Raw genomic sequence first — 16,025 nt, forward strand, 5'->3', positions numbered from 1 at the left:
CTTATGAGTGGAAAAAACTTAATATATCATTTCATATAATTAAAATATGCATATATAACATTTCATCTCTAAACTATGATCTATAGAGTCAAATCTAAACAAACTTTTATTTTTACAATTACCATATAGCATATTTTAGGCAACATCCTCACCACCCCTCTTCAAATAAACTACACTAGACCAAAGACTCTGAGCCTCAGCACTGCTGACTGACAGTTGAGGCCGGATAATTGTTTTGAAGGCTGTCGGATGAATTGCAGCACTTCTAGCAGCATCCTTGGCCTGTCCTCCCCCAGTTGTAACAAATAAAAATGTCTCCAGACATTAGCAAATGTCCACTGTCCGGCGTAATCACTCCAGTTGAGTACAACTACATTGGATAAATGCTGCCAAACATCTCCAGTTAAGTAACTTCCACATTTTTATGTTCCATTTTCTAATTATCTGAAACCTAATTAAAATATAGGTTCCTCTCTGGGGAAAACAGTTGGTTACTATTACCATTACGCATCTACTTCACTAAATTTTGTACAAATAAGAAACTTAGTTGTTATGTACACCTACTACTGGGGAATAACATGGCAAAATACACTTATCAAAATAAAGGAATAGTTCACAGAACCAAATGCATAAAAGATTTAGCAGTTGAAATCAATCATCAGAAAGGAAATATTAAATACTTTGTGCAAGTAAAACTATGCTGTTAGCACTCACCTAATTCTGATTTTATCATTTTGATCAGGCTTTTTCCTTCCTGAGACAGATTTTTTTTCTTGTCCTCATAAAAGCAAGTTAAATTATTAATGCTAATGAAGGAAAGTGTAAACATGGTCAATAGCAGATAATCCAAATAGTTTGACCTGGGAGGACATACACTTTTTATTTTTTTTGCAATCATCTGGATATGAATCCAGATGCTAAAATTAACTTATAGTACCTGAATCTCTAGAAGATGGAGGCAAGAGAGATGAGTATAAAATTACTTGAAGAATTTGGGCCAAGGTTAAATACTCATTAAGGACAACTGAATGTGGACTATAATTTTTTCCAAACATTTTATTTTCATGTGATGTAACTGTTTATATCCAGACACAATAACCAAATACAAAATAGAACGCAAGACTCAATTTATGGTTTGTAGTTTAAAAAGAATCTCTTTATTAAACCTTTATTATACAGTACGATCCACGTTTCAAAATATAAATACAAAAAAGTTCTAGGATTGTCACCAAAAATGTAATCAATGAGCGATGGAATTAGAAGTTATTTTCCTTTACATCTGCTTCTCTGAATTCTCTATTTTTTTTTTTTTAGAATGAATGTGTATTTTTTATTCAAGTCTCAAATTTTTTGCACTTCCCTTTTCCACCAATTTTATCGCAGTTTATGTCCTATCGACTAGGATTCTTGGACAACTGCTGGCCATATTCTTGGTTTCCTGGGTTTTATTTCAAACTATCTTGAACTTTTCCTACACTAACTTTTGTTAAAGGCATTTCCTATTAACTAAAAAGGTGACCTCTGAGAAACAATTTCAGATAAAAATTATGCACAAAAAGCCAGCTATCTTATAATTAGATCCTCGAGTTAGAAAGTGAATACTCTATGCAACGTAAGACAAACCACAGCTCTTACCCTCCTATTTCCTGGTTTAACGAGAACGTCAAATTCCTTTTTAAAAGAGTACACATATACATTTTCAACTTGGCATTCCATATTCAGTAAAAAACTGTTCAGATTTTAATCACTGTGGAATTTTGACAATTTTACCAATGGCAAAGCTGAATTTTACCTGTTACCTAGCAAAAAGCAAATAACATTTTACGATTCCAAATGTTTTATCTGGTAAAAATGAGAATATACTTCAATCAAGAACTTACCATCCAAAAAAACAGTATTGCTATCTTGTCATATGAGTTTCTCATTACATTTTTGCAGTCCCTACATGTTTAGAATGTAGCATTCACATAATACTATAGTCCATGAAAAGTGTATATTCTTTTATTGTTTTTGTTCATACATGTCATTTCAACTTTCAATAGTAAAATTCAATAAATTTGATTCCTTAATCATAAAAACTTGCTTTACACATTATTTACATGTTGCCAAAGTCTAAAGCCATACAAAACATCACAAGGATTTGACTCTATGCATGGTACCATCACACAGGAGGGAACTAATCAAGTAACATACATTCAAAGATTAAATTGTAGATGTGTACAGTGTATTTGGCACTGTTCATTACCATTATAACACATTCCTCTCTTAAGACAGGCATTATTAAGCCTTAGTCACAATATACCAGAATTTGCTATTCACATCAAAACCAGCTTTCAAACTTTCTAACAGTAATCAGTGTTAAGAAACAAAACACAACCAGAATTGGGAATGGAATTCAAACCCTCCAACCTCTTGCTAAGCTCCAAGCTGCCATCCATCAGGTAGGTTTAACTTGATAATTTTTCCATTGTGGGCAGTGTCAAGAAGAAACAATTTAAAGACAATATTCTTCTAAACACATCAAGACAAACAACACGTTTCTTTAAAGTTTTTATCAGTTCTTCTTGGGAGTGCAAAGGGACCGCTGATAATGCATAACTAGTAGATGATTTGGGCAGGAATTACAGAATGACTGATGTCATTCAAATTGTGGAGACTGTACTAGCAGTTAAACTCATGGGAAGGATCTGGAATGCCTATATCTGAAATCAGAATCCTCAGCAACTTGTTTTAAGGGTCTCTTCCTACTTAGGACTATAACAGACTCAGGTCACAGGTTACAGATTTACTGTAATGTGTAACACTACACTGCTGTGAAATATAAGGAGAAATAAAAATACAAAGACTCAACTATTAAACCTGTAGTGGCTTTGGCTATATCCCAGTGGGTAATTTATTTGACTAACTTCATTTCAACAAATATTATTAAATCCATTCACTTCAATCGGGCCCATTAAATTTAATTCATTAAAACCATATATATTCCAGAATGTTTAAAAAAGACACATGTTTATAAAAGGCAAAAATTCAGTCTTCAACTAAGGCCAAAAAGCCTCAATAGAACATGCATGACAGTACAGGGGAACAGAAATAAAAAATTCTCTGGTAAAGTTTAGAGATATGCTGTAGTATCACACAAAGCTTTTAGCAATAAATTAAGACTTAAAAAAAAGTCTCACAATGTACAAAAGAACTACAATGTGCAAAGTAACGTCACTGAACCAAAATTTAGTTTATAATCATTTTATTTCAAGTGTTTTTTAAAATCATAAATGGGGTTTTGGAATCCAAAGTCAAAACATTTATTCTTCGTAGCCTCAGAATTTGGCAAGCAATTCCAGACCTTGCTTTCCAAATCCAGTCTTCTTTGCTATTTTTCAGACTCTGAGACCTAGTTTTTAAACTACTCCATTCAAACATACAATTTTGGATAACTATTGTGCACTTGTTAATAAGATTCTTCTGAAAACAGCCCATCAAATATAAAGAATAATGGTTTCTGTCCAAGTATCAGCAGTGAGGGAAGAAAAACTGAACACATATCAAAAAATCATTTCTTCATTTAAAAAGTAACAGAACCAGTGCTGTTCTCTGCCATGAAAGAGAACATGCAAAATTAAATTACTTTTATAGACTTTGGTAATGTTTTATTACCTACACAGGCCTCAATCTTACTTAAAGATCATATTTTTACACAAAGTCACCGTCAGGATTTATTAAGTAAAAATCCTGGGTACTAACGTGGTCCTAAATGCGCTATTCCAAAGAGGAACAGGTTACTTTTGAGGAAAAGAGCTGCCTCGGTAATTTCCCTCAAATGCTTATTTAAATAAACACAGTTAATGGAAATCTTTTAAACCAGCTTTGGGTACTATCTAGCCCACTGCCCACCAAACAGAAAAGGAGATCAAAACTTTCTTTCCTTATTCAGGGAAGTTTCACCTTTACTTTTAAGATTACAACCTTTTCACCTTTTATGACTGCCTCATACAATATTTAAAATTTTTTAAATTCTGCATTTCAATGTTGTAAGAGTTCTTTTTCAAGTGATCTTCACAACCCAGAACACAGACAACAGAGCGACATTTTCAAGTCACATTGTTTGACAATAACAAAGAGATGAAAATGGACGGATGTCTGAAAATAGGTATTCCCTCTGCTCCGAAGGTGAGCAAACTTTTAACATGTGAACAACACAGAACTCCATTCCTCTGGAGATCCCTCAAACTCAGAATGCTTCCGTTTAATACGTCAATATACTATTCTTAAAAATTAAAGTTTGGTCACTTGGAAAGACTGAACAAAAGTTATTCCCCTACCCGCCCCAAACAACAACAAAACAGCTTTAATCACCCCTTTCTCTCCCCACAAAAAAGGGAAGTAGTTGGGGCTGAAGCCTGTAAATCTGAAATTTCAGCTCCTAAAACATCGCTGCTATTTGCTCAAAGGTGCAAGTCCACACATTTCCTCCTCCAATACTTCCCCCATTTATAAGTTTATTTCCACACACGCATGCACACGCACGCGCGTGCACACACACACACACTCACACACACACTCACGCTCACTCACATGTACTCTTACTCTCAAGTAAGACACTTTTTTGTGTTTGTTGATAAATTATGAGGATTATGAACTAGATGTGTACAGGGTTTCATAGGTGCTTTGTAAACATCAGAGTCACTTGAGTCCTTTTCTCCAAAAGCCTGAAATCAAATTACACAACCAGGGATCACTACTTTCCCAGACGCTGTTCACAGGCTGCATATTGACAAAGGGCAGAGAAAAAGTCCTCGTAACTGATGTTCAGGTGGGAAGGCAAAGAGCTGAAAAAAAAAATAAAAGGAGAAAAAAAGCAATTAGATGATATGCTGTAATTTGGAGGGGGAACCAGACGGGTAATGACCAAAAAGATTAAGGACAGAAGAAAGTAAATTACAAGCCTAGAGTACGTCAAACTATTTCTACTAAATGATTGTTAAACTCACTGTGAAACAGTTCAAATAAAAAATAATCCCTCCTTTCACAAGAAGAGAAAAGCAAATTGTAGTGAGATGGAGATTCAGAACGTTTTTTTATTTCCAAGTTTCTAATTTTTATTTTTGAGGCTCCCTAACAATCTTGCACCACCAGGCATCTAAGACATAAATGTCATCTGATAGATCTCATCTCCCTCCTTTGAAAAAACTTGTGTCTAAACCATGAATTTCTATACTACTTTTAAAGAACACAAGGCAAGATTCTGCTGATGAAATTTATTTAAATTTATTAAAACTGGTAGGTGAGTCTACAAAAGACTAAAGAAAGCACGGAAGCGGCAAAGTACCATAAACGCTGCACTGGACTTCAGCCTTTCTGAAGGCAATCGACTTAGGATGATAAGACTTACCCTTTGCTCACACAGATCTATGGACCATTCGAACAAAAAATTTATACATTACGTTTCTTGCATTTTTTTTTGAGATTTTAAAGGGATTTTTAAAAAGTATTTTAATTTTATTGGAGTATAGTTCATTTACAGTGTTGTGTTAGTTTCAGGTATATAGCAACGTGATTCAGTTAAACATATATATATAGTCATTCTTTTTTAGATTCTTTTCTCATATAGGTTATGACAGAATCTCGGGTAGAGTTCCCTGTGCTATATATACAGTAGGTCCTTGTTGGTTTACATTATATTTCTAATTCTAAGGATAAAGTGAAAATTACTAAGAGACCATAACTTACAATGAATTCATTGCAATGTTAGACCATTTTCAATTCTGACACTTTTATACTTTGGAATATTCTTTTATCCTCCAAGATGAAGGCACAATGAAGTGCTAGAGAGATTCAGAACCTATTAAAGCATAAGTCCAGATTAATGCAAAACTGGAGAGCTATTTATAAAGGATCTCACTCAAATTTACTTCAAGAACTCGGCTTTGTCAGAGTAAAGCCAGTGCTACTTGAACAGTTTACAAAAGTCAGGCTGAATGCTGGCAGAGCAACACAGCATCCCCACATGATGATTACTGAAGCCATGTGGTGAGCAACCAATAAATGAACAATATTTATCTCCACCATTTTCGATCGCTCAAGGGGGCAACTACAATGTGAAGACAAGCACTTTTAAGACAAAGTGAATATACAGCCAGAGGGTTTCCCCTTAAGTATTTTAAAGACTTAAAATAATTTTCAATAATTAACATTAAAAAAAAAAATCTCTAATTTATATAGCTTTACTTTGATGTTTTGGACATTTCAAACAGTATCAGAGCCAAAATCCAGTCAGATTACAAGACTCACATTCAGAATTCTACAGTCACATGCACATAAGAAAAGGACTAAACAAACCTACCATAATGAACTCCTGCCTGACCCTGTGGTTCTCTTCAGCTATGTTTTCATTATCCTTCCTTTTCTTCCCTCGCCAGGTTTACTGAGATATAACTGACATATAATCTTTATCCTTCCTCTTACTGTTAAGAATTCTGAAATAAGCCTCCTGTTTCCCTCCATTTCTTTATCTCTTAATAATCTCTGCTATCAATCTTTTATCTTATTCACTCTACTGAAATGATATTCAAGGACAAACGTAACGACTTTCTTTTTGCTAAAGCTTGCTTCCAATGTCTTCTTCAAACTACCCACTTTCCTAGGTTGTCTTCATTTTACCCCCTTTATCAACAGCCTCATCTCCTGTCACTCCTCAAGAAGCACTTAGTGTCACTACCCCTCAGTGACTCAGAAGCAGTCTTGCTATTTCCTGGTCTGTCCCATCAGGGCTCCAGTCTTCTTCTCTACATTGTGATTAAGACACCTTTCCTGTCATCACGGTGCTTACAGTCTGGTGGACAGTAGACAAATATAGAGCAAACCTCAAAATAACATTATACAGCTATAATAGACATATGTACAAAGATCTGTGGGAAAGCCTGTTATGTGCCAGGATCTGATGCCCATGATCAGATTTAAATCCTCAACTCTGAATTAAAATGCCCATTTTACAAATATAGAGAAGTTTCAATAGCTTTCCAAAGTCATGTTACCAAGCTGCATAGCCAAGAGTCAAACCAAGATCTATGTTCTAAGACATACTCTTCCTACCAAACCACTCCCAACCTCACAAAATATCACTGCTACCTTTCTTAGAGCCCACCTGAAAGGCATCTGAAATGACTTGGAAAACCCTTGGGGGTGGGGGGGCGGGGAGGAAGAGATAAGAGAAACACATATCACCATAAGGAAACCCAGAGTTTGGAGATTTGGGTTCTAATTCCACTTTATTACAAGCTTGAGTAATGTCTCTTCCCCATTTTCCTGGCCTATGAAATGAGGAGGCAGTACCAGACGACCTACAGCCCTTTCTGACTCTAACATGCTACGTGTTCTTTTCGTCTCCCTCCTGCCCCCAGCTTGAAGCATTTCATACTGGACCCCTTGGTACTGTTCTCTTCTATGAACACATTAGGGAAGTCCTCTGTTCTCACAGGTTCAACTACTTCTACTTCCTAGGTACTGACAACTCCCAAAGATCCATTCTTAGCCTTGACTTCTCATCCAAGCACCAATTCTACACCTTCATCTGCCCTCTTAAGTATTTCCATATAAACAGACTCTGGCCTCAAACTCTTCTTATTCCTGAATTCAACATCTTCCCTTCAAAATCAATGGTCCCTTGACGTTCCCATTTGTCTCAATAACACCATAATTCACCCAGTCACTTAGGCTTAAGAACTTAGGAATCACTTCATTTCTACTCTAGTTTTTACTGCAATTAATTGATAGTAAAGTGCTAGGCCTGCAAGTATGCTTGGTAATTAGTTCTCATGAGAAAGAAAATTTGTAGTATATTCCTCCTAAGACTCAGAATTTAAATATATTCTAAGGCTCCTAAGTCTCTCCTTTATTTTAAATCAGGGGTCTGCAATTACAGCCCAGGAGCCTGCCACCTGTTTTTGTAAACAAGGTTTGATTAGAACACAGTCACACACATTTGTTGACATACTGTCCATGCTTGTTTAGCTATACTAGCAAGTGTTTAGTGGTAACAGAGAAGAGCAGTTCCAAGAGACTATGTAGCCCCCAAGGCCTAAAATATTTACCCTCTGGCCCTTTATACAAAAAGTTTGCCAAATAAGCAGTTACATTCTCATCAATGTATTCTCCCATAAATTATAGGCATGGCCTCGTCACTTGTCTTTTTACCTCACCCTTGCCCAAACCCAATCTACTCTAGTACATAGTTGCCCAACAAATCTTCCAGAATCACCATTCCCACATTATCCACAGGTTCATCAATTTCCTACAGCCTCTCTAAACAATTATACGCATTCCTTATGCTGATATTTAAAGCATTCCCAATGTCAACACCCCCAAACAATTTGATCTCACCTTATACTGCTATCTAACACTAACTCTCTGCGCTGGTGTGGCCAGTTCCCTATTTCTTTCAAACGTGATGTTCACGCCCTGCCCCTCCCACACAGCTTTTCTTTCTTTTTTTTTTTTTTTTCCTTGCTCACCCCCTACACTTCCCACCTTTTCTTTAATTACAAAAATTCTACCCATTTTATATACCCTGGATCAAGTCACATCTTTTCTGTGGAATCAACAACTCTGGCCCACAGCATTCTCTCTCACTCCTGATCTCCTACGATGATTAGTTTCAATACCAAACATTTGCACAACCATACACTCTCTTGTGTCTGCGTCACTGACACAGGTTTTTATTTTACCACTGATACTGCCAAATACCTGCGGGAAAGGATCCAGTCTTATAATTCTTTGGGAATTCCCACCACATCTAGCACGGTGCTGGGTTCAAGAAACTCTTGCTGGATCGAACCAAAGTCAGTACACTTTTAATTACTTACACAATCTCAGTCAACCTGATGTGCCAGGGAAGAAAGCCTAGTGTGCTGCCCACAGGACCAAACTTCAATACTAAATCAGGATCAGGGAAACCATTTGAACCTTGGAAAGATAAAAAGACACATGAACTTAATACACGTTGCTTACCAAAAAACGACCAATGGCAAAATCCGTTCATCAAATTGGTTTCTTATGCTTTACGTATCTGTTCTCTTCAGAAGCTTTATTTGTATGTTTCCATACCCCTATTCCACGGCCCAACATATACTTTTATATCTATGTTATTTCCAAATGTGGAAGTTTTCTCTAAAGGCCATTTAACTGGATTGATTACCTGATAAGGAGAGGTAACCCAACTCCCACCCTAAACCCTACCAGTAGCCCCTAAATCCCATCTATCTTTCAAGACTCAACCTAAGTGTTCTCTTCGCATCCTGGGACCCTCACTGCTTTAAGGACTTAATACTTATTCTGGCCACAGAACTAAATAACTTCAGAGATGAAAAGCAACTTACAAAGTTATCTACTCTCCTTCCTTCCCCATGCTCTGATTTTACAGAGCAAGACCAACTCCAGAAAGACCAACGTCTAGCTATATAGTACAAATGTTCTCAGTATTCCCCAGAGCCCAAGCTCCCTAGGAGGGGAAAAGGAGACTGTACACCTGCCTCAACCAAGGTCTGGCCATTTTTTGCTTCACAGACTGGTTTCCATATGAGATCTGGCTTGAGAGAAAAATGGGATAGAAATATTTCAACTGCTTAAAAATAAAGTAAAATAAATCTTAAAATAAAGAATCACTGGTATAACAGGAAAGATGCTTTAATCCAAGAGACCCAGGTTTTAACAGCTTCTAATAACCTCAGTTCAGCCACTAACTTTCTGGTCACACAGTCTCTCCAGGGCTTAGTTCCTCATTTGTTAAATAAGGAGACTGGATTAGACAGGTCCCTTCAGCAGTAATAAAGAATTATTTCCATAACAAAGTCTCTTTAAAAGCCTATGTTGGCAGAGTGAACAGACTAAGTAGAACACATATTCTTCTTCCTGCTAAAAAAGCAAATCCTCCTTAGTACACACACACACAAAGAAAAGGCAAGAAGGGACTTCTGGCTAATAGTGGTGTGAAGAGGGTGACGAATCCTCTCCAAAAATAACATGTATTAAACAGGACAAAACCAATCACTTAAGAGCACTGGATATTAACCAGAGCAGATGATTATTCTTTAAAAAAACAAAACACCAGCTAGAGCTTCAGCTAAGAACTGTAGGTCTTTTGGTCTTCCTGCCTGGGAATGCCCCCAACCCCCATGTCTCTATCTCCATCAACTGAAGGAAACAGTAGTTTTACCAGCAGGGGACTGACAGCAAAAGCTAGCAGATTTGCTGCTTGTAGCCAAAATATATGGACTCAATTTGGAGGTTGTGGGCAGGAGGGAGGGAGCAATGGTGAAAACCTATGGACTCAAAAGGAAACAAATGAGGAAAACCCACAGCTTTGTTACCCCGAGGTTGTAGCCCACCATTAGGGCAAGCAGAACAATGGACAGAAATTTAACAGGGAGATGCTGGAAACACTGGTTCATATAAGCTCTCCATATATCCAGGCTGACTAGGAAAATACCACATGCAAGGGAAGAAGGAGGGCAGACAGGACAGGGTGGCAAGAAAGTCCAGTGAAAGGTACAGCCAAGGAGACCTGAGAACTGACTTGAATGCACCCTCCAACATCACACAAAGATCTTGGAAGCCTTACAAATTTAAGGTGTTTGAGCACAACCAGTGTGCGAACCACTGTCTGACACATTAAACTATGCAGACACAGAATGCCAGACTAAAGAATAAAATTAAAAATAGAAAAACCGAGCAGAGACAGCAGTAGTCATCTTTATTTATAGACAATATGATCCTGTATTTAGAAAATTCTAAGACTCTACAAAAACAACTACTAGAACTACTAAGTGAATTTCAGCAAAGCAGGATACAAAATCAGTATTAAAAAAAACCAACCTGTCTTTCCATATATTATCAACAAACAATCTGAAAATAAAGTTAAGAAAAAATCTCATTAACAGTAGCATCAAAAAGAATAAAAGTCTTAGGAATAAACTGAAACAAGTAGAACTCTATACCCTGAAATTATAAAACACTGTTATGAGGAAAATTAGGACTCAAATAAATGGAGAGATATACTATGTTCATGGATCAGAAGATGAACATAGTGAAGATTGTGAAGATGGCAATTCTCCCCAAATTGAGCTACAGATTCAACTCAATCCCTATTAAAACAGAGTTTGTTTTTTTAAATTGACAAACTCATCTTAAAATGTATATGAAGATGTAAAGGACCCTGAATAGCTAAAACTTTGAAAAAGAAAATCAAAGTTGAGAGATTTACACTGCTTGAATTTCAAAGTTTATTATGGTAGGCTATAGTAATCAAGACACTGCAGCATTTTAAGGACAGACATATAGACCAATGGAATAGAATAGAAAGTCCAGAAAAAAACTCACAGATTCATGAAAAACTGATTTTCAATAAAGGAGCCACAGTAATTAAAGGGGGAAAACACAGTCTTTTCAACAAGTGGTGGTGGATAAATAACTGGTATCCCTTACCTCACACCATGCACAAAAATTAAGTTAAAATGGATTAGATTTAAATGTAATAGCTAAAGCTATAAAAATTCTAGAAGAAAACAAAGCAGTTGCTTCATATTGGCAATAGGAGTGGAGATTAACTGCAGTCACAAGGGAACTCTTGGGGGTGACAATATTCAGAGGGTTTGCTTCTGTCAGATTAATGAGTTAACTTAAGGATTATGTACATTTTCATTTATCATGGGTCTAAAACCCCTGCAGTCAATACATGGCCTCCAAAGGCTATCTGAAGGACTACCTTTCTTTGGTCCCTGCATCACTTTTAGGACATCCTCAAAACTACTCTCTGGTTGGGGCCTTACAGGATCCAGGAAACAGTCAACACCCCAGTAACCTCTGCCTCGAGAACCCCTACAATGGTTTACTTGAAGCCTATTCATTCAGCCTGAATAGTTAGGCAATGACAGAGCAGAGAATAGGAAAGTAGGGTAAGAAGTGAATAGTCAATTAAAGTAGGGAGTTAGTGAGACCAAGAGGCCAGAGAGGGACTGTGCTCTGTAATGGACATGTCAAAGCAAAAGAAACAAAGAACTGAGAGTTAAATAAATGACTGAGAATTAGAAAATGGATGATTAATAAGTAAGGTAAAAGGAGAATCTATGTGAATGAATGAAAAATATGTCTGAAATTGTATGGCTATAGAAGCTATCAACAGACATGAATTTGTTAGAAATATTGCCTTTCTTCAAAAGGATCAAGGATAATGCTAATAAGCAAAAAAGACCATAAAGTTAAGGCAAAAAGTTCCTAGGGAACTTTAGAGAGAATAAGTAAACTAAAGGCTTTTATAAACAATTGAAGAAAAATATATAAAATATAATGTTACACTTGGTATAACGTGACAAATATAGTGGTATAGTTGGTATAACATAATAGAAGGAATACTTAAAAAGGAGTCACGGATGATAGCAGTATTATATTCTTGGGATTGTTTCCTAAATAGCTATTAAGTTCAAACTTAATATTCAAGAGAGTTCAAACTAAAAAGAAAGAGGAACACTGTATGTCAATTATATCTCAATAAAACTGAAAAAGATAAATCAAAATAAATTTTAAAAGAGGGAGGCAGAAGCAGAAGACCTATTTTTAAGAATATTCATCACTTCCCCCCAAATCCTTTTAGATCCTCTCTTTTACCAATAATTCCTCATGCAAGTGAGGGGACTACAAATTTCATTATCTCAAAACTATTTTCACATGTGTGTCTCTAAACTTCAAAAACATAATAAGTATAATGACAACAACAATAAAATGGAACTTAGTCTCCTTCATACTGTATCCTTGTGGGACAAAACTAAGAACAAACATATATGACTTACTAAGTAAACTGTCTAACATATCTACATCCAAATCTGTGCATTTCTTTTGCTGCTGAGCTACTAACTGGCAGAAGTCTTGAGCAGCTCTCACAATATCTGCTTTTCCATCTTCTGGGGACAGCACCTTCACTGCTGATTGGCAATTTAAAACTGGAGAAAAAAAACAAGATATTTTAAAAAATACCCTCTTCCAGATATATTTCAAAATAACTTAAGGACTATGTACATTTTCATTTGTCATGGGTCTACAACCCATGATATTAAGAAATATTAAGCTCAGACTAAAAGTACAGTTCTTATAGTAAACAAGAATCTTTTAAGCCCTTCAATTTCAATATCAAAACATACCTGGCTACCCTCCTCTGATAGAACCAATATATAACATTTGTGTATATAGTTACATACAGCCTTCTTTTCAAAGTGCTCAGAATGACCTTGTATCTGTGAATAAATCCTCTAGAAAACAGAAATTTTAATTATAGGGTAAGTTACAATTTCCTACTCAAAATGTCATCTACAATTATAGTACAGTTAGCAATAACACAGAAGACAAAAATGAAGACTGTAGGAAAAAAATGTGCTTCAATAGAATATGAATTGTCTATAGCACACACATCCACCTTATCAAATTCTGATTCTGTGGAGGTGTTTTACAATTGACAGGATTCTAGGTAACTGATAGCAATGCCCAATTCTTTTTTTTCTTTTTTTAATTAATTAATTAATTAATTTTTGGCTGCATTGGGTCTTCGTTGCTGTGCGTGGGCTTTCTCTAGTTGCGGCGAGTGGGGGCTACTCTTCATTGCACTAGGCGGGCTTCTCATTGCGGTGGCTTCTCTTGTTGTGGAGCATGGGCTCTAGCCGCGGGGGCTTCAGTAGTAGTGGCGCACGGGCTTAGTTGCTCCGCAGCACGTGCGATCTTCCCGGACCAGCGCTCGAACCCATGTCCCCCTGCACTGGCAGGCAGATTCTTAACCACTGCACCACCAGTGAAGTCCCAATGCCCAATTCTTGTTTATGCAATTCTTTGCCTGGTAGAGGTTCAATTATGTTCATTCTAATCCCATTGAAAAACAAGTTTTGCCTCTATTCACGTATTTATTTCAATATTTCTGATCTATAAATATCTCCATTCTTTGGATTCTCTTTGAATTGGCTGTAAAATCTACCTGGCTCCTGGTTGTTTGAGGTAAATAAAATCTTTAACATGTGTTTATTTTTTAATATCCATGAGTCATGATTTTATCTTTTTCTAAATATTATCTTTTAACAAGATGAAGAAAGAAAAGTCTAACTCTGATGATTAAAGATGGTGATAATAAAGACTAACAGGGCAAAATTAATAAGTAAATGAATGAGTAACAGAATCTGCCTTGAAACACAAAACATATCTGCATATGTTAGATATTCAATTTTACACTCACGCTTACCTTGATCATCTTTGTCATTACTATTTGCAAACTCTGGTGAGTATTTGGAACAATCTAAGCCCAGGAGTTCCTGCTGTTGTTTTAAAATTTCATCCATCAATCTGGAATTATTTCTTTTGAAAATACCTTTAAAAGAAAAAAAAGGGAATCCCAACTAGGTTAATTTACTCCCTTCAATGATTAACGGATACTTGTTGTGAAAACAACCCTGGATCCAGAACTGAACAATTTCCAAATGAATCACTGATGACTAACCCTAAACTAGAATCTAAAAGGAAAACATGACAACAAAACTCTGTTATTATAAGAGTCTGGCTTTGGGCTAAAGTCAAAAAAAGGACAGGGGTAACAACTTTGTGTCAATATGAATATGAGAGACATTTAGACCTAGAAAGAAATTTTAAGAAACTATTTACTTGACACCTTTATTTACAGATTAAGAAACTGATACCCAAGTCTCAGTAAGACCATTAAGAGACTTGTCAGACATACGTCAATTATTTTTCAATAAAACTGGCAAAAAAAAAGAGACTTGTCAGAGAACTTATAAACTGCAGCAGTGATCCAAAGCTTCTATCTTCCTCTCTCCCAGCCTAATGTAATTCCCCTACAGATTTACTCTGTGCACACAATACTATTACCTCAATTTGATTTGTTTGTTTTTATGGTAAGAAGAAATAATATGAATTATGTAAAAAGTAGAGAATAGACAAAAGTACAGAAAGCAAAATTTCGTAAATTCAAAGCATGAAAATATATTACATAAAATTGTTTCTGATCCTCCAACCATGCACAGAAAAATTAAAACTATAATTATTATCATATCACTTAGAAAGATGAAGGAACTATGTGACATACATTTAGTATAAAACTAATAGAGAGCTCTAATTAAAAACAATTTGGCTATTTTCAGAGAGGCCAGCTTTCTAGTGGCCATTGCCTTTTTGATCTTTATCAAGTGTTCCTTCTCTGTATTCTTAGTCCTGTCTTTAAAACAGTTCAAAGATTAACTGGGAGAGAGAACATAATAAGTATATATATAAAATAGCACAGAATCTGCTGAATATGCTGTATAGTGGCAACTTGGTTGAATATGTGTAATAGCAGTTCAAGGATGAAAGCAGTCTCCTTCAGTAGGGAAACACTTTATAAAAAAAAACAAGCAAGACTTAAGCTGAGCTGACCTCAGAAAGTTAAAGAGAAGAAAATGGAGAGGATAGTTAGATGTGAAAGATGCTTAAGAAAAAAAGCACTAAATGCTCAAAAGGCAGACAAATGCCGCTGGTACAAATGATTTGAGAAAGGGGGCAAGGGAATAGGCCTAATTTTTATTCATTTTGCCTACCTAATGGGTAACCACTCATTTCCTGTGGAAATGTGTGGAAATCTTTATCTTTAGGAAAACCAACCTGGTGACAGTTTGGGTTTTGGTGATAGAGAAAGCCTGGCAGCAGACTACTGCAATATTCCACACATAATTTGATAAAGCTGTGGAAAAGGATTCACTACAAAAGACGAGTTGAGAGAATAAAGAATATGACTTGATTAGAGGTGCACAGAGAAAATTCCGTGACTTTAATCCTGGATAACAGAAAATGATAACATTTTTAAAAAGAAGGGAAATTCTACAAACAGAACTGGTTTGAAGGAAAAGACAAGTTTAGTTTTAGACAGGTGATGATAGAATATTTAAGTGGAGTTATTGTAAAAGCGATTAAGAGACATGAGGAAAGGGTGTTCAAAAGAGGTCATATAAGCA

At 36.0% G+C, this 16,025-nt stretch overlaps 1 protein-coding gene across 1 annotated transcript in view; it reads right to left on the reverse strand.

Moving 5' to 3' along the window:
- Positions 1-1,299: 1,299 nt before the first annotated feature.
- NUS1 (NUS1 dehydrodolichyl diphosphate synthase subunit) overlaps positions 1,300-16,025 on the reverse strand; it is a 29,424-nt gene continuing 14,698 nt past the window's right edge. Inside the window, exons 2-5 of the mRNA XM_057527973.1 lie at positions 14,267-14,392; positions 12,837-12,986; positions 8,859-8,958; positions 1,300-4,826 (exon numbers count right to left, since the gene is read on the reverse strand). Of these exons, the coding sequence (XP_057383956.1) occupies positions 4,736-4,826; positions 8,859-8,958; positions 12,837-12,986; positions 14,267-14,392 (467 nt within the window). The 3' untranslated portion in view covers positions 1,300-4,735. The remainder of the gene's footprint in view (positions 4,827-8,858; positions 8,959-12,836; positions 12,987-14,266; positions 14,393-16,025) is intronic.

This window comes from Balaenoptera acutorostrata, chromosome 14 (assembly GCF_949987535.1).
Source record: "Balaenoptera acutorostrata chromosome 14, mBalAcu1.1, whole genome shotgun sequence".
Taxonomy (NCBI): Eukaryota; Metazoa; Chordata; class Mammalia; order Artiodactyla; family Balaenopteridae; genus Balaenoptera; species Balaenoptera acutorostrata.